The sequence below is a fragment of the Scatophagus argus genome, chromosome 4 (assembly GCF_020382885.2).
Source record: "Scatophagus argus isolate fScaArg1 chromosome 4, fScaArg1.pri, whole genome shotgun sequence".
NCBI lineage: Eukaryota > Metazoa > Chordata > Actinopteri > Scatophagidae > Scatophagus > Scatophagus argus.
This window is the reverse complement of record NC_058496.1, coordinates 25,925,723-25,952,002: the sequence shown is the minus strand read 5'-3', so window position 1 is coordinate 25,952,002 and position 26,280 is coordinate 25,925,723. Positions and strand designations below refer to the sequence as shown.

Here is a 26,280-nt window from a genome sequence, read left to right as displayed (position 1 = left end):
CTGCTTTGAAAAAAAACGCATTAATGCTAAAAGTTTAAGTACCACCGTTGTGAGGGCGTGCTCCCAGACAGCCATGGTATCTGCACGTGTCTTTGTGTGTTATACTTCAATATAAGTATGTGTCTGTTCAGGGGAGGGCCACTAAGGCACGTGTGTGTTGAAACAGAGCTTGTGTGTGTGTTGGTGTATGCTCTAGGGAGAACATATGCTGGTGTTGACTGTGGAGCCGGGGGAGGAGGGGGGAGGGGGGCAGCTGGCGTGTGTCAGGTCAGGGGTCTACAGCTGTTGATAGCGGGGTGGTACACTGACACAGATAGGGGGATCTGAGGCACCGACAGCCCACACTTTGCACCTGGTTGGATGTGAGTGATGGAGCTTGCCGGGTGTCTTGTAAGTGAGAAGCGGACGCTGTGTCTCCAGATGCCATCCACACAGATGGCCAGGCTGTTGATGGAGGGGAGATGAGGGGAAAAAGTAGGTATAAAGTAAAGGCCAGACGGCCAGAAGATAACCAATATGAAGCAAACAGATTGTCTTGGAGTTATGGATAAACCCATATGATAGTCGGACCATATATCAGGATGTGTATAAAACATCAAATTTGCTCCTGCCTGTGTGGTCCAACTGTAGTATTTCTGATACACTTTGATTGTGAGAATTAAACAAAGTTACTGAAAGACCGTCATGTTTCAAAGGAACAAGTATTCTCATTCGATTCCCACTTTTCAGTGACAAGTCATTATTCGCAAGATCGCCTGGTCAGGAGGACATGCACAGAGGCTTGTCATGAAGACTAATTGACTCGGAATTATAATAACCCAACCTTTAAGTGGTGCTTATTATGAAACAAATCATGAATTAATGAAAAATGACAACAAACAAATGTGTTCAGTTGGTAATCCAGCCACAATTTAAACATCAATTCTGGGAATTTTTTACATCCTTGTAAATTAAAACAAATGCCACATTATTTTGTCAGTTTCTTGATAAAAATGTCCCTGTCCCCCTGTTCTCAGTGACACTATATGCTGACAAACATGATGAGGCTCAGATGAAAGACGTAGGTAGCCAGGGCCAGTCAGTTAAAGGAACAAAGTGACAGAAGAGGGGGACCACGCAGAAACGTTGGAGGTTGTATTCTTAATTCAGCCCAGTGTTTTTCAGATAGGAATACATGAGAAATCAGTGTGGACAAGAGTAGAGAGAAGAGATCCCATAAATTATGGAAACTTTATATACATTTTAATAAACTGTATACACAGCATCCTATACAGTAGGATGGTTTCGGAGCCAGGCTACCCTTTGTGTCCCTACCAGTGGTTTCCTTTTTTTATGTTCAGTTCAAAAATGCTCCTGAAAACACAGACAGCCAACGAAGTGCGTGGTGTATTTGTTAGTTATTACTCAATACTGCCACTTTCTCAATATTATGGGTGCATATGAAACAGTTATTATAAGTACCAGGCAGAGCTGCCAATGTTCAGCTCCCACAAGCTGTGAGGGGAAGCAAACATGCTGCATGAGGATCAACAGTATGTTGTCAAGTGTGGTTGGAAAAGCTGTTGAATAGGAGAAGTTTAGGATTCTATTCTGGACTTTTGTTCAGAAACAGTTTGTACAAAGGCCAGCAGATATTGAACTATTAGAATGCTGGCTCATGATGTAAACTGCTTTGGGTGGTCGGTCAGGCTAGAAAATTGCCGTACAAGTACAGTCCATTTACTATTACAGCTATTACAAATAAATGCCTGAAAGTAATGATCCTTGTGCAGAAACCCTGCCCTAAAATACAGCGTGTGTGACTGTATACTGAAAATTTCAGTAATAGTATTTAAATAAAAGAAAACACTCCCTCAGAGTCCATATAACATACATCTTAAACCTTAAAATATTTGTGTCACCAGATAGTGTTGAAGAAATTGTGGATATTGTCCAATAAAGCGTAATTTTAGAATAAATCAATTGTCCTTCATTTTGTTATCTGTGAGTGTTTTTGTACATCTCTCTGTGGAAAATGCCTTTGAGCTAACGTACCTCTGTGTACATTTTTCCCAGGCTTTTACAGTGACCACCCATTGGAGTCTGAACAGAACGATAGCATGGGTGAGTTGACAAACCTGCATTTATTCTCAGATGGTTACATCTACAAGTCAAAAAAAAAGAAAAAAGAAACATCTTTCATCTTTCTCTGTTCATACTAAAGGAAGGGTCAGTTTTACTTTGTGGTATTAAATAAAATCATTAGGTAGTAGCTCCATCTAGTGGTAAAGAAAGGTAGCATGTTTTTTTTTTATTGCTGTTTCATTGAACTCCTGTCAAATCCACAAGAGGGGAGTATTAACCCAATAATTATGGAGCAGCTTCCTCTCTAAGCATGGTTTACAATAGATAGATATATAATACGATGATTATTGTTGTTTCTTGCTTCAGGAAAAAAATACAAAAATATATACATCATTCTCTTTTCTGTTTTGTTCCATTTTGTTTGTGTCGATATGTGTGAAAACATAACTTTTCTCATGCCATTGTCAGAAGTCGCTCTGTGTCATGGATAAAATATAAAATGTGAGATGAAATGTCAGAAATGTGTGACTCTTGGCCCAGAGGAAACTGGGAGCAAAGGGCCAGGGGTGAGGCAGTGGTCCAATGTTAAGGTCCAGGTTCAGATGAAGTTCACTCTGGACTCCCCTGACTGCCATCACGGCGCCAGGTGGCACCATGGGGGGGGTCAGAGGTCGGACACAGTTCAGAAACTGCTGACCTCGCCGTGACTCTGCGCTGACCTGAGTGTATACAGCCCTCCTCCAGCATGGGCTTTCTCATTGCCCTCTCCATAAACCTGTGAGAGGACAAGGAGTGTGTGTGTGTGTGTGTGTGTTTAGTAGTGGTGGTGGTGGTTTGGGGGGCGTGTGGGTGGGGGGTCAGTTTGCTAAAAAGTGGAAGGAAGCTGGAGAGGAACTATTAAACCTGTGCACACAGTGAATAGCCAGCATTGTTGCATGCTGCAAGAGGAGGCAGGGATTTATGAGACTGAGCCTGATTGGGTTGTAAACTTGACAAGGTGGGCTTGCAGCCACGGCCACTCTCTCTGTCTGTTAGCCCTATTCTCCTCTCAGGATGCCTTAGTGCATGCACTGGGCAAGGGTGACGCTGAGGTCAAGGGAGGCTGCAGCAGGGCTCCTCAGGCTTGTAAATGCTCTGACAGGGGTGGGAATTCAGAGACCCCCATTCAGTGACCAAGAAGCTCAGGTCAGGGGCCAAATAGCTGCGTTAGCAACAGCTGTTTTCAGCAGTAGCTCTGCACACTGATCTGTTTCCTTCAGTTCGATCTCAGATGAGAAGTTTTTGGGTTTTTTTTCGCTCCACCCTTGATCTGAATTTTTCTCCCCAATTTGGGAACATCCATCACCATCTTCATGAACCGGCATATGGTCATTTGATTTGTGGTTTATTTGGTCATAAACCTATGACAGTGCAGTGTCCTTGGCACGAATGTATCTCTTTAGGGTGATGGTAAAATACAGGAGTTCATAAAAGCTAACATTCACATTGATCCATTGGGATCAGTTCTTCATCTTTACAGTTTCTCATCCTGAATGTGAATCCTTGTTAAGTTAAAGTTAAAGTTAAGTCTTTCGAATCTGGTTTTGTGAGATGCAGTCAGGGCAAGTTTTGACTTCATGAATCCTCCTCTGGTCAACTCTCGGCTGACCTGGATCTGTTCAACCCCCCTGCTTCTATTTTGTCCAACTGCACAGCTGACCAATAGCCGTGGAGCAGGTCACCAGTGGGGTTATCAGGGTTTTTTGGGACTGCCTCTGTTCCATGGTTAATCATCGCCAGCTGAGGATGGGACTTTCTGTCCTCAACTTTGCCTCGGAGTAGAAACAACTGGATCTAGATGCAATTTCAGTCCTTTGTAGTGAAAGTGAACTTATTTTTAATTTACAAAGCAGGCCTGAAAATGTTAATAAATGATAAATGTTATATGTCCTACAGTTTCTTACATTCCCTGTCCAAACTAACAATGATTGTGGTTGTTGGTATTATTTATACTAAGTTAAAAGAAGAGTGTGAGACACCAGAAAAGGACTTGATTTTTATTTGGATCTGTCTTAGAGAAATATCTGTCAGGAAACCTACCTCATAAATCAGCACAAACAGCCCGGCCTCTTGCAGCACTGCACATTCCAGGCCAGAAGAGGGCAGTGGATCCATTTCAGACCTCCATTTGATGTATGCTCGACACGCCACCTGGACCCAATGAACTCAGCACCCATATGGAACTACTTGGCTGGAACCCAGCACATGCCTTTCCTTTGTCCTCACATAACTGGGCGATCTATGGCTGTGTCCAAAACTCAGTCAAGATCACTAGGTTTTCATTTTCCTACGTGCTACACCACAGTGCAGTCAAACACTTGACACCATTTGAGATCCCTTTCTTTGTTCCTTTGAGGTGCTTTTTTTCCCCCCTTTAAGTGGATTTCACTGTTAGACTATGAGCCCAATGTGACTGAAGTGAATGTATAGACAAGCAGGTGAAGAATGAAATGCAAATAGCAGCATTTTTGTTTCACTTGATTTTCCCTGTGTTCTCCTGTGGTTGCACCAGGCTTTTGCACTCCGAACATGGCGTGAGTGCTGCAGAGTGTTTGGGAGTTGCTGCTGCTGACCTTGGTGCTTTCTTATCATTTTAGCTTTTAATAATTCATGATTAGCCTAGATTTGATTCACTGTCCCTTTTTTCTCGCTTGATGCAACGCGCACTGGCGTTGGACTTGGGGTCAGCCTGCGGAGTGTTTCCAGGTCAGAGAGAAGTGGGTCACACTGTTCCCAGTGTCAGTGCCTATAACTTCACAGTGTGTGATGACAAAGACCAACTCTACAGGGATAAACAAGCAGACTTTTGTGTGGCCCCAGTATATGTAGCAAACAGTATGCACTGTCTACAGCCTTCTGTCGATATACTACTTTGTTTAGAAAACCCGTGCTTACCTTTCATGGAATAATTCACTTATTTGTAGATTAACCCCTCATTCTGGTCAGTTGTGTATCTACTAAAAATCTAGAATGTATCGATCTAAGATGCTTCATTTTATAAAATTGTAGAGGTTTTTACAACAGTACCATTTTGATAGAAATGCTGAATGAGAGATAACCGATAAGAATATGCTTTAAAAAAGTGATCATTTAAACGTCTGCCTTAATACATCGGTTTTACCCTTTGCCTTCAGTTATTTTGCATTAGCAATGTACTTTGACAGTATTTTACACTGAAAGATTATATCAAAGTAATGTTTTTATAATACACATTAGTTATATTTGACTTATTTTACACTTTCTGCCTTTAAGACTATCACTGTGTGTGTGTGTGTGTGTCTATGTCTGTGTGTAAGGAAATAGTGTTAGTTTGTTCTCTATTAAGACAGTTGAAAGGCAAGAAGAGTGGGCTGCCTCTCATTGTTCCCTCCGACACTTTACTGCTGCAAATACAGGAAAAAAACTGGCATTTTCCAGCTAGAGCAGATCCAAAAATTTCCCAGCATGTTAATATAACCTTACTGGGCAATTACTGCAAGATTATTTCCATATGTCTATATCTTCTCCAATTACATGCTGAAATGGGGTTTGCGAGGCTGATTAACTTTTCAAGAATAGTGGGCACAGATAGTTTTAGATTGTTTCTTTTTAAAAGGACGTATTTTAGTGAGTTTGAATTGTGCAGGAATTCGGTGTGTTTCTCCATTTCACTTCTGTTTCGCATTTTAAATACAGTTGGGTGACTGTCCTGTAATTACTAAAGACCCAGGTACAACTCCCACAGATGCCTGTCTTTTAAACAGCCCTTGACAGGATTCCCTCTGGCCTCAGAATTCCTGGAATATCATGGAGTTTGGAGAGGTACTGTACTTAAGGTCAGGGGATGAACAGTAGCTAATTGGAACGCAGCCGACACGATTTTCCAGCTTGTTTCACACATTTGTTGCAGCTGAATTTCAACCCATGTGGACTCGAACGTCGACAACGTTAATAAATAAGAATAGAATTTTGAGGTCATGGAAACTGTCAGATTTGATCATGGAAAATGAGAGCGAAGTCATGGAATTTAACATCTGGGTCATGGTGGGAAGCCTGCTTTAGGCAAAATGCTGGACTCCCTAACTGAGTGCTTTGGATAAGACTGTCAGCGAAAAATTGAGGCCACAGTCGACACAACATGGAAATAAAATGAATGTCAGTGAAACCAAAAGCTTCAGTCCTCAGCATAGAGGACTTGCAGGCCAGCATTAAATAAAACACTCTTGAATCAGCTGCTTTATAATATCCAGGGTTTCCCCCAGAAAGGTTTTTAGGCCCAGTGGCAAGTTTTTGTATATACAGTATTATATCCAGTTGGACAGTACAGCAGTTTAAGAAATGTGTAACCAAGATTTATAATCTTGTCATTGGTTTTGCTCTTTCATTTAATCCTAGACCAGAAAAAACAGTCTACAGTGGTTATTACTCTCATTTGTTAATGCTAAGTACTAACATGTCAATAATGATAATCATTCATGAATAACAACAAACTCATCATTTCAAACATTTATTCCATCATGTCAACCTTTGAGGCAGCACAGTGGTGCAGTGGTTAGCACTGTCACCTGACAGCAAGATGGTTCCAGGTCGAATCTGGGTCTGGGCCCTTTTGTGCGCTGTTTGCATGTTCTCCCTGTGCCTGTGGGGATTTCTTCTGGGTACTCGGGGTTCCTCCCACAATCCCAAAAACATTGGTTAGGTTTGTTGGCTATTCTACATTGTCCCTGAGTGTGTGTGTGTGTGTCTGTCTTTGTGTGTCGGCCCTTTTGATTGAGTGGCGACCAGTCCAGGGTGTACCCGTTGTCAGCTGGGATACGCTCCAGTCCCCTCGCAACTCTAACTGGATAAGCAGTGTAGAAAATGGATCATGGATAGATGGATGAATGTCAACCTTTGATCACATCCGCTTAATGAAAAGTTGAATATGTTGAATATGTACCATTGACTGTATATAAAGATGGATGACACGACAGCTCCCTTAAAGGGAAGCCAAATCATTTTGATCACCTCCTGGTGGCTGGATCCAATAGGTCAACTCCCCTTCGTGTTAGGAGATGGGACATGGACCAAACTAAAAACTCAAAGTACATATCAAATACATTTTTTGCAAAGATGTTTTTTGTCATTTTAGGTGGTTCATTATTTAATTACTCATTTGGTACATATACATAATGGGAGTGAAATATCATGATTGACAATTGAGATCTGCTCACTATTGGTGAGAACTTGATACCATGGTTCAACTGTCTGATAACTACTGCACAGACCCTGGAGCTAAATGACATCAGTGCAAGATGGCAGTCCTTGTATCCAGGATATTTTCTCTCTTGTACTGTGAGAGAAAGTGGAGACATATCTTCCATCTTTATATACGTCAGTGGTTTCAACAAAGGGCATCCCCGATATAGCTAAACAACCAGCCAGCCAAGCCCAAATCAAATCAAATCGCCAAATGCATTGTTTTATTGTCTTCTGTCTTACCAGCTGCAAAACCTGTAAACTGCAATCGCTGGGCTAAATGGGCTGCTCTCAACTATTCAGTCTCATTTTGACCATCCATACAGGATTACACCCAGTGACTCAGCGTTTACTACTGATTGAAGAAATGTTGACGTCATTATTGAATGTTATTGTCCTAGCGGTATTGCTGAAGAGGATGGGGTTGTTGTTGGCTGTACTTTGTCGACCACTGTCTGGTCCAGTGAAGGTTGTTTGGCTTTTCCTTTTTCTTCCTTGATATTATCATTAGATGTTGAGATTGTTTGGCTCCCTAGCCAGCTCAAGTTGCTCGGTATCATATTAAGATAAGATAAGATAGGCCTTTATTAGTCCTGCAGTGGGGACTTGTGAAAGTTGGATGTGTCAAGTGTTAAAACATCTTCGAAACAGGCTACATTAAAAAATAAAATAAAATAATAAAAACAACGTCCGTACTAAGATATCCTGTACATCGGTGCATTACACACAGTCCATGGAAAACTTTGCTTTACCTCTGGGTACATGTGGGTGGCTCTTGTCCCACCCCATGGCCGACTGGTTATTGAGGAGTTTGAACCGCAGTCTGCATTCATTGATCAGTGAGTTATTCTCATGTAAACCCACCGACAGCAATGAATGTTTATTGCAGCCTTAAGAGTGAGCACCTCCAGCGTCACAGCTGATGTGGTGTCAGCTAAATCAAGGTCACGGGTTTGATTCGTAGTCCACCCACAGACTGTAGTTCTGCATTTTGCTCTGGATGACGGCAAAACCGAAATACCTCATAATATATGGATTCCAGAAGATCATGTGCATGTGCGCTTTGGCGTCCCTCAGGGTACAGTCAACGGTCGATGGTTTTGGTTAGAGTTCAAACTCACCGACAGCGTTGAATGTTCACCGTAGGCACCAGGAAGGACTGTGTGTCTCGCCATTGGTTGGTTTGATTGATAGCAGCTATTTGACTTGTCAGAGAAAATCAGCATGTACTATACAAGTACCAAAAATTAAACTACCCTGTTTATTTTCATTCATCTTCAGCCAGTCTTTGTCGCTGCAGTTTGACTCAGACAAGTGGAAAATCACAGAAACGATCGCCTGTCCCTTTCCTTTTTGGTTCCCACCCAACCCACACATATATTTGAAATTCAAATCCAAACATATATATTTTAATTTTTGTAAACCTACTATATCAGCTGTCCACAGATGGTTCGAACAACGTAAAATGCTAACTTTATAATTCCAGTCACCATCCCGAAAAGACAAGCTAGAAATAGTTTTGTGTCGTGAGTATCACAATTCTGTGTGTGTATCTGTGTGTGTGTTGCCTTGTTTCTCTTGGCCTGTGCGAAGCAGCTCCATGCCGACATGTGTTGCCACCCATGTCGAGGAGGTTCAAGTGATGATGATGAGAAGCCGGCAGGAGCGAGGAGAGGCGGTGATGCAAACGTTTTGGTTTCCCTAAATAGCCCTGCAGACGTGGTGAATGCCATTATGGTTGTCACGATCATCACCTTCTTCAAAACTACCAACAAAACTCTCATCTGTCTCCAGTTGAGCCTGTGCTTCTTTTACCATCAGCCTGCAGCAGGAACAACAACAAAACAAGGGAAAAGAATCAGAATTGGCATAAATGAAAGGACAGAAGACGATGTCAGTCAGGCTTGTGGAAGGCAGCGAATTGGCACAAGTGTGATCACAGAACGCCGCTGTTCCCCACAGCTCAAACTAGTGCACTGCAGTGTTGAGCTAGTTAGAGATTACTGTTCCCTTCACCCTGCGCTGAACCTCAGCTACTGCTCTGGGAGCGCGCCTTCCTGTGTTCGTCTCTTTGAGGTTGGAAAATCATGCAGTCATGTTTTATTAATGCCCTCCTCTCTGTCTGTCTCTCCTTTTCTGTCTTTCTCTCCCCCGTTTTGCCTGCTTCCCTCAGCACAGAGGAAGAAATTTAGAACATTTGTTTGTTCTGCATCCTCTTTTCACAGTGAATTTTGGCACTTTATGTAGGTTGATTTTTTTTTTATTTTCATTTGAAGAGGTACTGAAACCTGTTAGGGAGGTGGTGAATATCTGATGCAACTCATTGTAGAGAGATTTGCTGCACTTCTACAGGATTCGTGTTCTGTTAGATCATTCATATGGAAAATGAGAGAATTGGATCTGCAGATTTGAGAGTGTGTTCAGCACAAGCTTTCAGAAAGAAGCCACACTCTCCGGCTTTCTGCATAATAAATGAATACTTATGGAAGAGGGAGGCACAATTCACTTTCTCTTGCACAGTTCACTGACCATGGAGGAGGCGTCATTATTACCACAATGTTGTACTGAAACAAACAACACTCGGTTTCATGTGTTCCATGAATTATTTTCATTTCCATCATTGTTCCTGTCTGGTGCTTACACCCAAACAAAAGCCCCATAGTCAGGTCAAGATGAATTCACCTCGAAAATTATTTACACCTTGAATTAAAATAACCGGCGTGATGTTGGATAAAGGATTTTTTTAGTAAATAGATGATAATTGGGAACAGCTAATTTTTGGACAGCAGTGATTTCTTTCATCTGTATGGCCTTGTAAAGCAGGTATTGTTTTTTTTTTACCCATTTCTTTTTTATTATTTCTAAGAAGCTCTTAACAGCTAGATACCCCCCTTTGGTTCCATTTCTTTTCAAAAAGGAAATTTTCAAAAGTTGTTTTTTTTTCCCCTGTGTCTACATTTACAGACAAGGTGGGAAATAATAGTTGTTTTTCTTTTTTTTTTTTTTTTTTTAGTCCCTCTGGCTCAGGCTTCAGTGGCTTCCCTCCTTGGCACTTGTACTATTTGGCCACAAGCCCAAGACAGACAGAGACTTTTTTGATTCGCAAATATCTCTCCATCTTTTCCCCTCCTTTAAACAAAAAAACAAAAACAAAAACAAAAAAAAAAACAAAACTGACTTCATTTCCGTTTTCCCTGCACTTGGGAGAACTTATGGGAAATGTGTGTAACTTGACTGACTACACACGCGCTGACTTATTCATCGGTTTGAGGCGTGGCCATACTTCCTGCATCGGGGTTCTTGATAATACTACTGCTGGCGTCATCCCCAGAAGCTTTGCATAACTGACAAACTTGCAAAAGTATAGCATGTGTAAAAATAGCTGGGTGAGCATGAGAGCCTGACAGGGCCGGAGTGAAGAGTGCAACAGTGTGACTGAACCAGTGTGAACCCTGCGTCGTCAGCACATTCCAGGGGTTGGACAATGAGAAGCACACAGTGTACTCTGTCGTGTTGCCTGCATAGCTGGCTGGTCTGAAGCCAGGACTCTGCGCTGGTGGAAACAAGGCCAACACGACACAGATGCAAAAAAAAAATTTGCAAAATGAGCTCACATTCTTAAAGTCAGTGGATCACACATGCTATTTATGTTAGGACTGCATGGATTGGACAGAGCATTTAACCTGTTTCATGTATGAAAAGGTGGACTTAAGGTCAGGGGTAAGATTGGACATGGCTAAAAAGTAAATCGTCACATGCAGAGTTATCAATGTAACCATGGTGCCGTGGTTTTTCTTTGAATAGAATTATGTCTTGTGAAACTTCAAGGACCTTAACACTGACTAAAATATGATGATGTGGTCCGTGTGGGAATCTATTCTCTGACTATAATCCCAAGGGGATATAGTTTGTCCACCATGAATAAAAATCACGTTACACAATTTCTCTCTTTTAGACTTAAGGTTAGTTTGGATAAGCTTTTGAAAGAACTAAAAATGTTGAGTCAGGAACTAATCTGAGATTCCCTGGATCTTAAAGTGAATGTATGTCAGGGCAGTAATACACTACGGGAAACATACCCACCAATATTCAATTATGCCAGCGCCCCCATTAAAATTTGCTATGCAGCGCGTAGCATGTTTTGCATGTGTTGCAGCATACAAACACCTTATGGATTTCTGTCCCAACTATTTGCGTCGGAAAGCGTATTTCTTTAACTTTTCTTTTCACATTGCATTAATTTCACGGAGTCTTACAAGCTGTGACAAAGCATTGAGTATGATGTAAGATAATATGTGATCAGGAAATATGTAGCATCAATTGCTGCCATTTGAAATTCTGAACTTATTTAATGCTTAATGCTCGTACTAGAAAATTTTCAGAGGTTGATATAATAGCAGATTAATCAGCTTTTATCACACCCCAGATAACTGTTGAATTAAACATTAAAGTCAAAGTAATAAATACCAACTCATGGCAATCAATAGACAAATCGGGAACTCAACAAACTAGGAGGGAGCGGTTTTTGTGTTTTGGCTATAATTTTCCCTCAGAGTCAGTGATTCCATTTGAGAAGCTGTCTGATGGAAGCTGTACAGCCCTTGGCCACCACTGGCACCACGTTCCGCCAATACCAATTGTTAGATTGGTGCTGACTAATGAGTCAAACTGATGACAGTACACATGTTTTACTCACTGTCAGGTTAGCTGTATTTATAGTTAACCTGACAATTTAAGCATAGCTCAGATGTCTGTTCAAAAAATACTCAGGCTCGAAGGCTGCCAGCATTTGCTCTTACACACTTTCTCGTTCCATCATGCCTCTTAACAATTATTTTACAACCCACTGGCACTGTGCAACAGCTCCTAATAGAAGTGCAAGTAGACATTAAATCACTAAAATCACTCATGCACGTGTGATCCTCTTGGTGGGAAAACTCAATCAAATTCAACAAATATGCCTGAATTGCTGTGTCAGTCACAAAATAGGCTTAAAGTCACATTTGACATTTTAATATCTACTCAAATCAAGAAGTTTATAATGAGATTCAGTAGTGCAGCGGGTTCACACGGTATCATATTTAGCTGTCACACCACTGCATTTGTTGTCACTTTTTACAAAGTGAAAGCCCTATGGCATCAAAGTGCTGTTATAAAATGTGGAAATCCATAATAAATTAGTTTTAGATAAATAGAAAAGAATAAGATTTATGATAATGCAAGCACTATAGTCACCTGAATTATGATGTAATTTGCTTACTTCCATGTTTAGAATTGACCAAAACTGCTTAAGCTGTATATTGGAAGGTCTTGACTGGTTCGATTCCAGTGAAGAATTTTGATACTGTTATGTTTACTTGTAGTATAAATGAATAGGTTGTATTGTGCTATGATTAGTTTTAATCGAGTAATAATGATCTCTTTAGTTTCAGCGGGAAGTGCCATGAGTAGAAGATTCTTATCTTTTTTTTTTTTTTACATGTTTTACTGTTATTTGATAATAATCATGGTTTTGAAAAAGAAGATGACATTCATAATTTGCTAGGCTCCCTAGTTGGAATCCCCTTATGATCTTTAAAAAAACAAAGTATTGGTCCAAAATGCCCCAAAATAAATAAATCCGCTGTGTGGAAAAAGCAACAAAATATTTACAGAATGTTTTAGTCCAGCATAGTTTGATGGCTTTGGATCCTGGGCTGCGTAAAACGATTTGTGACCACTGAAAAGCCGTACTGGCTGAACGCTGGGAGCAAGCTGCAGTGTCCAAGCCGGCCCTGCTCCAGCACAAGGATTCCTTCAGGCGGAGCGCCAAGCCTTTCCAGAAACACTCTGCCTCCACGTGCCAGGGATCATCCTGCCAAGGCTTCAGGGGTTTCATTTGCAACCTTAACTGTGATCAACTGGCTTCTGTCTCTGCTCCAAGCTCCTTTTTCTGCATAAACCAGTGACTCTGTCTTAACAATGACATACAGTATTCTTGAACATAGCGGCCTAACTGCTTATGACTTACCTTCCCAACATCTTCGCCTCGGTTCATCTTTTACTGCGCTGATTGACATGCCTGTCTGTCTGCCCTGTTTTTCTCTCTATCGCTGTCTTTTCTCTCTGTGCTGTGCACCTTTGAACCTAGCGTTGATGCACTTGATCATGTCACGTCAGTCTGGCTCTAGTTGACTTATCCACTCCCACAGCATGCCCGAGAGAACTGCACTGTATGTCACACTCCTCTCTCTTCTCCAAAGCTTTGTCGGCTCGTTTCAGTCAAGAGCATTGAGGCTGATGAATATGTATCCCGGGCTCTTTTTGCAGCATTTTTGAGGATCTCTAACAAAGCGGGATGAGAGAACCCTTTGTGGTTGTCTTCTGGATTTAACCGTGACATTTCTCTGGAGCCTGCTGCCACTTTTTATCTTCAACAGACTTTATCCCCAGGTCAGACTCGCGGCCCCTTTTGAACGCTGGCATTGTCAAAGCTCACACCCAAAATCCATATTTCGTTATTCAGGAACTCGGTCTGTTTGAATCTCAGCACCTTAATTGAGACATTAAAGCACCACGGAAATATTTTGCCAAATACAAACAAATCTATCTTCAAGGAAACCCAAACAAAAGGTTATACAACGCTGACTTGTGGCGCATAATCCACATTTTTAATCTGTCGAGTTGACGCAGTGCAGTGGTGGGATCTTCGGCGAGCACAGGGATCAACATTTTCCTCATCTGCCCTGTGCTCGAACTATGCTAAGAAACAGCAGGGAGCGGGGAACCGGGCCATCACCATGATCATCATCATCTTAAAACACCCTCTGTCTCGTGCACCCACCCCACCCACAAAGCAGGGAAGCTGCGCACCAAGAGATTTAGAAATAGCATGGAGCAGGGAAGCAGAGGAATGAAAGTCACAAGCAGCAGCTCTTATTTCACATGTCTGTTATCAGGAGGCAGCAGGGTGGACCAGCACGGGAATGACCTGGATACTGATAGACCTTTATTTTTGACCAGATGCTGCCTGTGCCATTTTACAGTCGAACTGATCAGGTCGATCTCAATAATGTCGCTGATAATAATAAATGAAACAAGTGGTTTTAGCGTGAAAGTAGAGGTGCTCTAAAACCCAAGAGACAAAAGAGGTTGATTCGTAATGTACAAAATACACACATAATATTTTCCTTGAATTTTTCTTGTGTGATTAACCATCGTACCTTACTAACACACTGTCCCTAATTTTTATCTCCAGTTAAAGTCAGAGATTGTTATTGCCTTCCTACATGGACTAGACTGAGCAATGGTATTATCATCTCTCTCTGTTTTGTCTGTAGTATCATTTTATTCCTATTAAACCACATTACCCCCCCCCTTTTTTTTTTGGCTTGACAAATATTACCAAGCATTGCGCGTGGTCCCAGCAGGGGGCCGTGTCGCTGTGTTGCACCAGCAGGGACGCTGTGTCCTTAATGCGCTGCACCATGCTTTGTGCTCTGTTGACCTGATCAGCTCCGCCTAAGCCAAAGTTAAGCTTATCTTTTTGTCCCACTGTATTCATAAAAGACAGGCAACTGTTCACTTCACCGTGGATAAAACACACAGAGTTAATGTATGATGTTTGTATAAATGCACAACTCTCAGTGAACACTGTGGTATAAGTCTGGGATGTTTGAGCTCAACATTGTGCCATTTTGAATTGGCTGATCCTCTGCACAGCAGTTTTGACGACTGTGCAGCAGAGTTGTTGAGGCCAGTGCTTTGCAGAGTTGCTCAGAGAATTAACCCTCCTCCCCGGCACCTTCCTCCTCTCTAGCAGAAGAAAATCTCTGCTGAATTCATGTCTCCTTTCAGATTTCTAAGAGGCGTTAAACCTTTCTGGATTAAAGAAGGTAATCTGACAGGCAGAAGATTGTATTAGCCGGAGTGTTGGCAGAGCTTTTAATTTCTCCTCTCTTTTCATTTCCCCCCTCTCAGCCTGCCTCTCCTGCTGACCTGCTCGATGGTATTATTGTGTTTTTCTGTTGAATTACAGCAAAAACATCCACATCTTCCCATACTGTTCATTTTCTTCTTTCCCTCTCACATCCTCTCTATCCCACTCTTCCCATATCTCTCCTCATCCATTCTCTTCTACCTCACTCTCTGGCTCTTCCAGCAGTGACAGCATACTTGTGTGAACCCATGATTTATCATTTGCTAATCCGTGATGATTACGGAGCTTTCCACACGGCCCTTATCTGTTGCTGAGCCCGCTTTTCACTTCATAGCTGCCAATTATCTTTCAGGCAGCCTGCAAACAGACCTGTCTCTGTCAGCCAGCTGCAGAACCGCCACCGAGGCCTCTTACACTCTATATACCTAAGTATGAATGCACAGGCGCGCCGATGACGGCCTGCCTGGGTACATGTATTTTTGGTTCAAGTACTTGTTGAAATGTCAGACTGAGAGATCAAATTCAATATTAGGTTTTGTAAACGTTCTGCACTTTCAGCAAAAGCTTTAACTCCCATTCAGCGTCACCTGCAAAGGGCAGGGACATGTGGAGTGGTAAAGAATAAGGTTAAGAATTGGAGCTGAAAAGAAACCTATCCAGCTTTGACTACTTGACAAACTGGTACTTCACTCTCAGAGAGATGACAAAGATAAACAACCAGCTGATTTTAAAACCCTGTCCGAATCATTGCAGTGACAAATGTTTCTGACAAAATTTTAAGCTGTTGATCTTGTCGATTTGTCCTCGACAGCCCTTAATGCAGCGCCATGATATTAATTTGGTTACATGTTGCTTTTGGCTAAAAACAAATGGCAGAGGATGCGTTGTCTCAAGCTTTCGCTTTCTTTACTCGACATACTGAAGCATAGATATTAGTATACTAGCATCAAGGTCAACATTCTATGTGCTTGCCAAATCTGCCACCCACACAGTTAGGTCAGAGAGCTGTGATGGTGATGCCTCACTGTGACTCATCCAACACTTCCTGGCCAAGGTTGGTGTATGACAGCATGAGGTTACAGGGAGCGAGGCCTCGCCCGTGGGGATGGTATGCAGATCACGGCATGCTCAGCTGATGTGGCATCCAATTGTCAGTGTAATGGGAAGTGACGTGCACATCAGAGCAATGTGGGTCAGAGCGCCAGACGACCAGCCCGCGGCCTGTATCTGCTCCGCCTGTCTAATCTGCTGTAGCCCGGCCAGACGAGACTCTCTAATCGACCCTGATATTCACTGAACGCACATTACCATCTCCTCTCACGCTCAGGAACGCGAACACACGGACGGCACGAAGACATTTAAGGGATTCAAATGTAGTGGTTTACGGTGGAAAGAATGCAGTTCCCTTGTAAGACGTTGAATCATTATTTAATTGTGATGGAGGTAGGGAGCAACCTTGTAAAAAGAAACTAGCACAGTACCCCCCCTGCTCCTGCTGTTTCAGTCAAACATGGCTAAAGGCCCCGCTGATTTTTTTTTTTTGTGTACTTAACCAAGACAAATCACAATTCATTGAAAGCATGAGAAATCCAGATTTTACACTTCATTTATCTCTCCATCTCTGCTCCTCTTCCTTTGATGTCATGAACAGCGTATTTATGATATTTGTCACACCTTCGTGGGTTTTGAAATATTTATGCAGAAGGCTAAATATAAATGCTAGGCTCTGTGGTTTCCCTGCAGTATGATATAGATTGAGCTGTGATTTTTCAGTGGGTGAAAATGGGTCGGATGGACGCAGAACTTAATAGGATTCCCATGACATGGTCAAGGACTGGCATCTGGAGGGAGGAAGAGGAAGGGAAGGGAAAGGCTGGGGAGGGGACAGCAAGCACAGAGGTGGAGGAAGAAAAGAGCGCCAACTTTTGCGAGTGTTTGCTTAGCACCTGTGTATGGACTTTACAACTGCATCGTAGCCAGAGGGAAGTGACACTTGGGGGCCTTGAAGTGTTTTGACATTTTCTGCTCAAACAGGTTTTTTTTATGGCCGGGGAAGAGGCCCCGAGGAGTTCAGCCTGCGCGAATCTGCCTCTGCCTCATCAAAGGCAGTAATTTCCTGTTCATTTCAGGCCCCCATCCCCCAACCCAGAGCTCTTGTCTGCTAATCCCACCCCTGCAAACTGCCCCCACTCCCCCAACCCCCCAGCAGAGGCCCCCCTGCTGGTGTCCTGCCCGCCTGAGCTTCAGCTTGCTACACTCCAGGGCCGGGGACTGGGAGGCTATACGCTTTGTGTCAACAGGCTCACGGCTGAGCACTAACAAATCCTCATTGTCCCATGCGGGAGTGGTGACGGAGGAGGAGGGGGGCATCGCTGTCTGGTTTCTATTCAAATCCAGGTACACACAGGCCTGGGAGAGAACAAGGGGTGCAGAGAGCCTTATAGAGCTCCAAGCCTAGGACCAAAGTCCAGTTCAGGCCAGGCTGAGATGGAAGGTCACAGGAGCCACTTACACAACTGCTGCCTTCTCTGAACTGACACATGTTATTAGCTGATCAACAAGTGATACTGGACTTAACAAAACCACAAAGGTTCCCAAAATACTGCATAGCCATTTATGGGACCAAAAAAAAAATATCTCTCTCTCAAATTCTACGTGACAGAGTCCAGATGTTATCATTTTGTCAATAAACATCTTTGACTACATGTAATTCTTCAACAATCAGCAAAGTTTGTGCTTTTCTAAGGATGGAGTATTTCTTTTTTTTTCTCATTTGATGACACGGCTCTCTTGTATTAGAGGCTGCATGTTGGCTAAAGTGCATAGTTCAGAAGTGTGTGTTTCAGTGACGGCTTCACTGAAAAGCTCTGTTGATTGGGGTTACAGAGTGTATGACTTCGGTTGCCTGCCACTGCTGGTGATGAAGGCTGAGATGTGTATCAGGGTAACAAGACTCTACATGCACAGGCATTTCAGAGAATGACTCGTACTCTGCTCTCAGTCTGAGAGCCTCAGATGTGCTACATGTATACACCACGAGGTTTGTTTTATTAATGTGTTTCAGCCCCCCCCCCCCGCCAGGGCCGTCGTTTTTTGTTGTTTTGTTTCTGACCTAAAGTGACGACATTTGTTTTTCGGCTCTTGTAGCAGCTAGCTGTGCGTAGCATCAGAGAGACGCTTCTTTGTCATCATCACCAGTTCTCAGATATCATTTAGACTTATTTATGCGTGTGTGTTGTTTGTTGGTGCTGGTGTGCCTTTGTCTGTGAATCTTTTTTTGGTTTTTTTGGTTGACTACAGCAGCAGCCGTGATGTACATCTGTGATCCAGGGCGATGTTTTTCTAGGTAGTTGCTATTCCTTCAGTCGCTCAGCTTTTTGCGATGGATTAAGAGCTTTGGACAAAATCACAGTGGGACAAAAAAAAAAAAAAAAAAAAATATAGGGACAGCCAGTATTTCCTGTCACTAAATACATTCCAAACCCAGCGACCCCCACGCAAGCCGGTGGGGAAATCCAGCGAAAAAGGGAATAGAAAAAAACAACCTCTGTGAAAATTACAGTCTGTCCTATTCTTCCTCTTTTGTTGCTGTCTATATTTAACCGCCTTGTTCATTTACACTTCCTTTGCTGCAATTTCTTCCCTTCACTGTAATAGTTTTTGCTTACTCTTACAAGTCATTAAAGTCAGTTTTTGGAATTTTTAGATTCGGAATTGTTGGCGCTTTCCAAAAAAACATCGAGTGTGATTTCTACACAAACGGAAACTGGAAGATTCTCATGATGATGCAAAGAAAATTATTTTTAGCTCGTTCGAGCTGATGATTTTTGACCTCCAAGTCATGGTGGGTTTCTCAAAGTTGGAGAAGGTGAGGTGCAAGGTGAGCACTTTGAGATGCGATCATGAAGTGAAGCGTGGTCACCCCTAACCCTGACCGCAACTTTAACCCTCACCGTAACGCTAAAGGCGGGGTATCCCCTCCCCTCGCAGAGCGGAGCAGCAGCTGGCTGACCTGTCCCTCCGCTGCAGCCTCTAATGGCTGACCTGCCCTGTCTGGACGGCCCTGCTCGCTTTTGTCTGCTGTCTGGCTCAGTTCCTCCCAGTCAAACATTGCTACTGGCTACCACAGTCCGCATTCCCACAGAGCAAGCTTTAGAAAAAAAAAAAACAAAAAAAAAGAAAAAAAAACAGAAAAAGACTCACACACACACACACTTTTCACACTTGCCACACTTTGTCCGGCAAACACACACACACACACTCTCTCTCTGTCTCTCTCTCTCTCTCTCACACATACATCCTTTTCAAAACTCTCCCACACACAGAGCCACTGTCTGGTTTCACACATACACACACACACACACATACACATTTTAAGACAAACTGTACCAAGCCCAACACTCTCGTACATATGATGAACAAACAAAAACATACTTTGCACTGTCTAAAAGTAAAAATTAAAGCTAACTTTTATGTGTTTACATTTCTAGACACAGTTGCGAAAATTTGAATGTAGTTGCATCTTATGCTTTAGACTAAAACAAGATCAGAATGAGTGGTAATGTAGTAACGGCAAGTGTTCAGGGACGTTAGAAATGAAAACACTCTGACTGGGAAGGACAAGCAGCTCAAATACTCACCTAAAGTGTGGCCAAAAGTTCGGCGGCATGAATCTGTGGTGACTTGATGGTAGAAAAGAAAAAATCAAACACAAGAGAGCAAAAATCTTCCATATTTGTGGATAAGCCTCATGTAGACAGGCTGAAAAGTTGCTGCTGAAATGTGTTGAATGGGCTCCTTTCTCTGTCTGTCTGCCTGTCTCTCTGTCTCTCCTAGGCTCTCTCTCTCTCTCTCTCTCTCTCTCTCTCTCTCTCTCTCTCTCTCTCTCTCCCCACACACACACTGGCGGATACACACTCCTGACACGCATGTCTTTCACTCTGATCTTCCAGGCTCTAGTGGGACCTCAGCCAGTAGTTTGCAAATACAAGTGGCTTACAAATCTCTTCTCTTTCTCTGTCTCGCCCTCCCTCGCTCTCTGTCTGTCTGTGTCGCTCTCTCCTTCCGTGCTTCTACATAGGTAAACAAGCATACGCATTCTCACATGCATGCACCCCCCCCCCATCTCTCTCTCTCTCTCTCTCTCACTCACTCTCTCACACACACACACAAAGGAGCCTGGCTCTGACGCAAGTTATTGAACTGCTCCACATTTTCTTGCATGCACTATATATGAGGCAGTTGATGGACAGCAGCACATAGAGTCATGTGTGGAATGAGAGCTGTTGTGATTGGCTGAAGGCTTGAGAGCTGAGTGGGGGCAGGGGGTGCTGTGATTGGTCTGCACTCAGACCATTGAAAGTGGAAGACTTCTCTGTTGAATGGCTGCCGCTCTGGGTGGAGTTTGGATGACACTGCTCAGGGAAAAAAACATTCTGAGAGTTTTGTGCCTTTATTGCAGTTTTAACTTCTGTGGCTGGACAGTATGGAGATATTAAGATGCTTCAAGATGATTACTGAATATGTTTGAGCAGCTAAAACCACTGAATTTATGGTTTATTTTGAAAGAAAATAAATGACTTATATATATATATATTTTTTAATCAGTAGTCCTCTTATGTTGAGTACTAATTGTTTCAGGTCTTAAAATTCATCCATATGATTTTTGGAAAATACTGAAATGAATCTGAACTAATTTTCTGAACTGAATAAAAAGCAAAAAGGCAAAACTCTCCTTCCCCTTCACATTCTCAAATGTGTAAATTACGACCCTGATTGCAAAAACATTGGGACACTCTGTATGTAAAGTAAATAAAAAATGTAGTCATTTCACTTCATCATTTTAGAGTTTGTGAGCCCGTGTAGTAATATCCTTTATATAATTATGTAATTTATTATTTATACAATTGTCTGAACCTCAAATGTAGCAAAGGTTTCAGCTGTAGACTGAAATGAAAGTGCTAAGGATCAGTAAGTGATGCCACTGCCATACCTGTACATGTAAATGTAGCTGACAGTAGTGTTTCCATATGATTGTGACATGATGTACCAATCCTTGGGCTGATGTCTATGACGTGTAGACACATGCTAGCTTGGGTTTACGTGATGGAAATTTGACAGAGGGTAAGGACGGAGACGAATTGATCCTGAGGGGGTTGAGATCTTTCTTGTCTTGCCGCTGTGGTTTAAATTGGTTACAGTTTGTCCTTCAAGTGCTCAAGTCTAAGAGCACACCTATGCAAACACAGGTGCTGGCCTGCATGCTTCACCTCTGTTGCTGCAGCTCCGTCCTAGATGAAACACTGTTATCAAACTCACCATTAACAATGGGGTAAATAAATGACTAGAAAATATTTTCTGCTTTCCAAGCTTCTATTTAAGAAATATGTTTCAACAGAGAGTCTCAGGTAAGATTTGACGTAATGACTAAAATAAACAAAGCTAAATCTCACCTTAACTAAAATGTCCATCCATCCATTTCCTATACCACGTATCCATCAGGGTGGCAGGAGCCTATCCCAGCTGACTACAGGTGAGAAGTGGGGTACACCCTGGACTGGTCGCCAGTCAACTGCACATGCACACCTAGGGACAATGTTGTATCAGCCTAATGTGCATGTTTTTGGTATTGTGGGAGGAAGCCGGAGTACCCGGAGAAAACCCACGCAGGCACAGGGAGAACATGCAAACTCCACATAGAAGGGCCCAGTCCGGGATTCCAACCTGGAACCCTCTTGCTGTGAGGCGACAGTGCTAACCACTGCACCACCGTGCCGCCCCTAAACTAAAATATTTATATCAGTATTCATTTATTTAAGTAAAAGGTAAGTGTTGTCTGAACAAGAGCTGGATTATGAATCTCAATACCTCAATTCTAATGTGTGTTATGGAATTGCGCTGGAAATGCGTCAAAATTAATGTTCCCACCTGGCTGACATGTTTACATCACAGCCTGTCAGCTGAGCTGATAAATACCCATCACTATGGCAGAGTCATTTGACACGGGAATGAATGCTCATTGCATCCATTCACAATGAAGCAATGAAGACAAAATTTATTTTTTTTTGGCAAGTAGTTAAGCAGTATTAGTATTAGCGTGACCATGTGATTTTTTTTTTCCTCTTTTTGAGTCATTCTATCAAAAACATGATGTATTGCTGTTTATGGCTTTTTACATTGATGTCCTCACATCTTTTGCAAGACAAAAAGTGATGACGGCACAGCGAGGCCTGGAGCGTCGCCAAGTGCTTTCATTCACACCTGATTAAATCACTCTGACCTGGATAGCATGCGACGCTTCGTACTTGGCAATGCGCTGCCACACAAGGCATTTGTTTTGCCTTAACAAAATACTGCTCTTCACCAACTGCCTCTCAGTTAGACTGAGATGATATTAAAGCAGATACCTCGACGGGGGTCAAGATGGCAGTCACTTCAGCAGTCCACTTCCCTCACCACATGTAGGCCCATTCAGATCTGCTCAGTGCTGTCAACAAAGTTGAACTCCATTTTCTTTTTTTTTTTAGTCAGACTTATGTTTATTTTAGGACAGCGTAGCACAAAACACAGATTTTACGTCAATGACGAGTCTGTCTGTCAGACATTATGCTGGAGATGTTAGGCTACGAGAAGCAGGCGTGTTGCTACCATGGAAGTGGTGCAGCATTTGGACAAAGCTTCTGGTGTCACCTGTGATGATAAAATGATGCAGAATTTTTTTCCAAAATACATATATTTTACTTTTTACTATACCTGTATGTATGTATGCAGGTATACATGTTGACTTTGCCATACTGAAATATAATGCCTGTTCTCCAAGCAAGTGATCTTTAAAGAAGCATTAAATCTTTCACTGAGTCAGATATAAGATTGACTTATTTATCTTTGTCTGTTCAGTCCAGGGGTGAGTCTGTGACATTCATGCAAAAACCTCTAGCCTTGTTTAAAGGGACAGTACACTCCAAAATCAAAAATAGATATTTCTTCTCTTACCTGTCATGCTTTTTATCCATGTAGATTGTTTGGAATACTTTTGAAAAACTTTACAACAATTTCATGTAGGAACTGTTTTCTCTCTGTATTACTGTGCAGAAGGAAGCATGCATCTACTTATGGATGAGAGACTAGCTAGCTGAGATAGAAGGCAAACATCTGTACAATTGATATGTATTTTGGATTTTGGAGTGAACTGCTCCTTTAATCTATCTGTCTAATCTACAATAATTCAGTATGTTTCATAAACATGTGCCTTTTATTGAATATATACTGTGTACATATATATATATTTAATAGATATTGGACATTACATGTCTTTAAAGATTAAAAGTTCTGGTGATCAGTTAGTTGATGAAAGCCACAATTTCATGGTAAAGTTTTAATTTTTTGTATGGCCATGGCTCAAATTGCATCTCCTCCCTTAACACACAGCGCTACGTCTTCACATTAGCATGTTGTCCTGTATCGAATACAGCATCTTGGTAAGAGATCAGCTAATTATCCTGCCGGGCCTTTCTCTAAAACACCTCTTTGTTGTGCTAATGCCCTCTCAGTGATAGCATCTCCATCCATAACCTTCTCCATGTGTGCAGACAACCTGGAGGGTTGGAATGGTGAATGTAGGACGCTGGGAGTTGGGTAGTGGGGGACGGAGGGTGTGTTGTTGCTGCGTGTCCTGCAGCTGTGCCTCTGATGACAAGTCTGTCCTCAACCTGCCCTCTGCCAGACTAAACACAACACACAACTTTACCTGCAGGACTTCCTGCCTGCCTTCCCATCTGCAGTTCCACTTGTCTTCTGACTTTAGCGGGGATGTGGTGCTGTTTTGGGATCTCAGCGGTATGTCTCTGCATTGCAAGCTGTAGTTAAAGCAGCGACGGCTTTCTGTGGTAGACTGGCTGCTCCCCGATGTGCACTGGCCTGACTGAATGCACTGAACCAGGTTTTTGTGCCCATAGCAGTTCTGAGGGAATCATGCTTGATCTTTCTGGGCCACATAGAAACTAGGTCACTGTGCTGTGCTGTCAGTTGTGTCTTTCATGTTGTGTGTGTGTGTGTGTGTGTGTACAGAGTAAAATTGTAAAATGGGGCTTTTACATAAGGATGGGATGGGTTCCACAGATATTCAGTATTGCTGTTGCAGAGATTCTCTCAAACTGCCCCCCCCCCCCCAAACACACACACACACACAGTACCAGCACCATCCCCCACCCGCTTCGTGCGGTGCCATACTGTGAGAGAGAGCGAGATAGAAAGAAACAGAAAGGGAGAGATGAAATTCTCATCCTTGGTTCGGATCCCTAAGAACGCTTGGGAAGGCAGGATCTTATTATCACAGCAAATTTGCAATGTGCACAGTGGAAGAGATTAGATGCGTCTTGCCTTTGAAGTGTATTTTCCAACCATTGTGTGATGGCAAATTCCATCAAGTGTTGGAGGGAGCTGTGATAAGAGGCACGGGTTATGAATGCTGCAGCATTAAAAGCCGTCATTTGAGCAATAAGATGAAACACTCACAAAGTCCTGCTAAATGAAAAATATTTCCCCTCATTTCAGCACTGTCATTCTTAACTATGCTGTGGAAAAGCCACAGACACTAAAAACAAGGTGCACTGGATAGCTTGGATAAATATGTCAAAATATGTGGAAAACGGATTATACTTCATGATAATGGTATTGGTCTGTGAATATTGGACTCGTGTTTATTTTTCTTTTCATATTTGTTCTCCCAATCAGCACCATTTAATTCAGTCCTGCATCAAATGATGCTGGATTACATTAAGTCCTTTGTCTCATAGACATTTTAATGTAATGTAATGTAGAAATGAATGAAAACCAGGTCTAATCAACAGGTGATGCAAAATTTGGGTTCTCACTGAAAGAGAAAGCTGTATTTACTGTTAAAATGGATTTTTTTTTAAAATGGAGTCGGGTTGAAAATAACTCTAGCAGGGCTCAGTTCTTCCAGAGCAGAGCTAAGCTGCTGCCGGACTTTGATCAGGCAGTCTCCATGTGTCCTCCTCAGCTCTTTGACCTTCACTTAGAGTGCTGTGGCTTCTCAGGGATTGGGTGTCAGAATGGGGCCAGAAGGGTAATATGAGGGTGAGCATGAACATCACTGGAGTGACCCCACCACTCCCAGTGCCCCACTCTTAGGATGTCTCTGAGGTTGGAGAGGGGCAGGGTGGGAGGACTTCCCAGGAGATCCAGCTGGAGAGTGACATCCTCAGTCTGGGCCTCAGATCCTGTTGCAGCTTCAGACCAAACACAAACAGTGTAAAATGGCTGGAAGTGTCTCAACATGCTGGGACACATGGTGCTTTTACAGTTGCTCTACTTTATCTTATTCCTCTTTGACATCAAAGAACATTGCAGTCTGGTTGTACAAAAAAAAAATAAATAAATAAATAAATTCTGTCTTTGGTTGTAAATGGCAATTGGTGTAAGGTTTATTGGCTGTGTCTAGCAGCTCCTAGATTTAAGTATTGGTGTGAGCTCATCGGTTTGCTGTGCATGCACTGCTGAAAAAGCTACATTTGCATACACTTAAGTAATGTGGTTATTGTTGGTTTTTGAGTAGTCCGATTTCTTAAAATGTGTGTAAACCTTTTTGTTATCAGGGTGAGGGATTAACACACAGCAACACAGCTTGTGTTTCTGCTGATTTCCTGGTCAGGTGTGTATGCTTAATAGGTTTCCTGTGGGTCTTTTATGGGTGCCTACTGATGACAGATACTTCAGAAATAAAGTACTGCTTTGACAGCCATGTGGAGGGACTGCATCTTTGTATTCCAAATACTTATCTCCAAACTCTAACTGAAACCGACATCGTGAAGCTGAAACTGCCTTGTTGTGCCACCTAAATGTAAGAAATGAGCATAACTACTGCCTTATCTTGTGTCCATGACACATTAGCACCAATCACAAATACGCTTTTCAAATGCTGTCTTTGTTGTGGTAGTTTGGCACTTCTCTTTAGAAGATTACTGCTAATCTCATCAATTTCCATCCATGTAACTGTGATCTATATATCCCATTAAAACCAT

At 42.4% G+C, this 26,280-nt stretch overlaps 1 protein-coding gene and 1 long non-coding RNA gene across 2 annotated transcripts in view; one reads left to right on the top strand and one right to left on the bottom strand.

Annotated features, from left to right (window-relative positions):
* LOC124057604 (nuclear receptor subfamily 6 group A member 1-A-like) overlaps positions 1-26,280 on the top strand; it is an 80,815-nt gene that overhangs the window by 16,926 nt on the left and 37,609 nt on the right. Inside the window, exon 2 of the mRNA XM_046386015.1 lies at positions 2,056-2,103. Within this exon, the coding sequence (XP_046241971.1) occupies positions 2,056-2,103 (48 nt within the window). The remainder of the gene's footprint in view (positions 1-2,055; positions 2,104-26,280) is intronic.
* Positions 6,577-20,382, bottom strand: LOC124057606. The gene is made up of 2 exons (XR_006843138.1): positions 19,879-20,382; positions 6,577-9,142 (listed from the first exon to the last, which is right to left on the bottom strand). It is a non-coding gene; the product is annotated as an uncharacterized LOC124057606 (long non-coding RNA).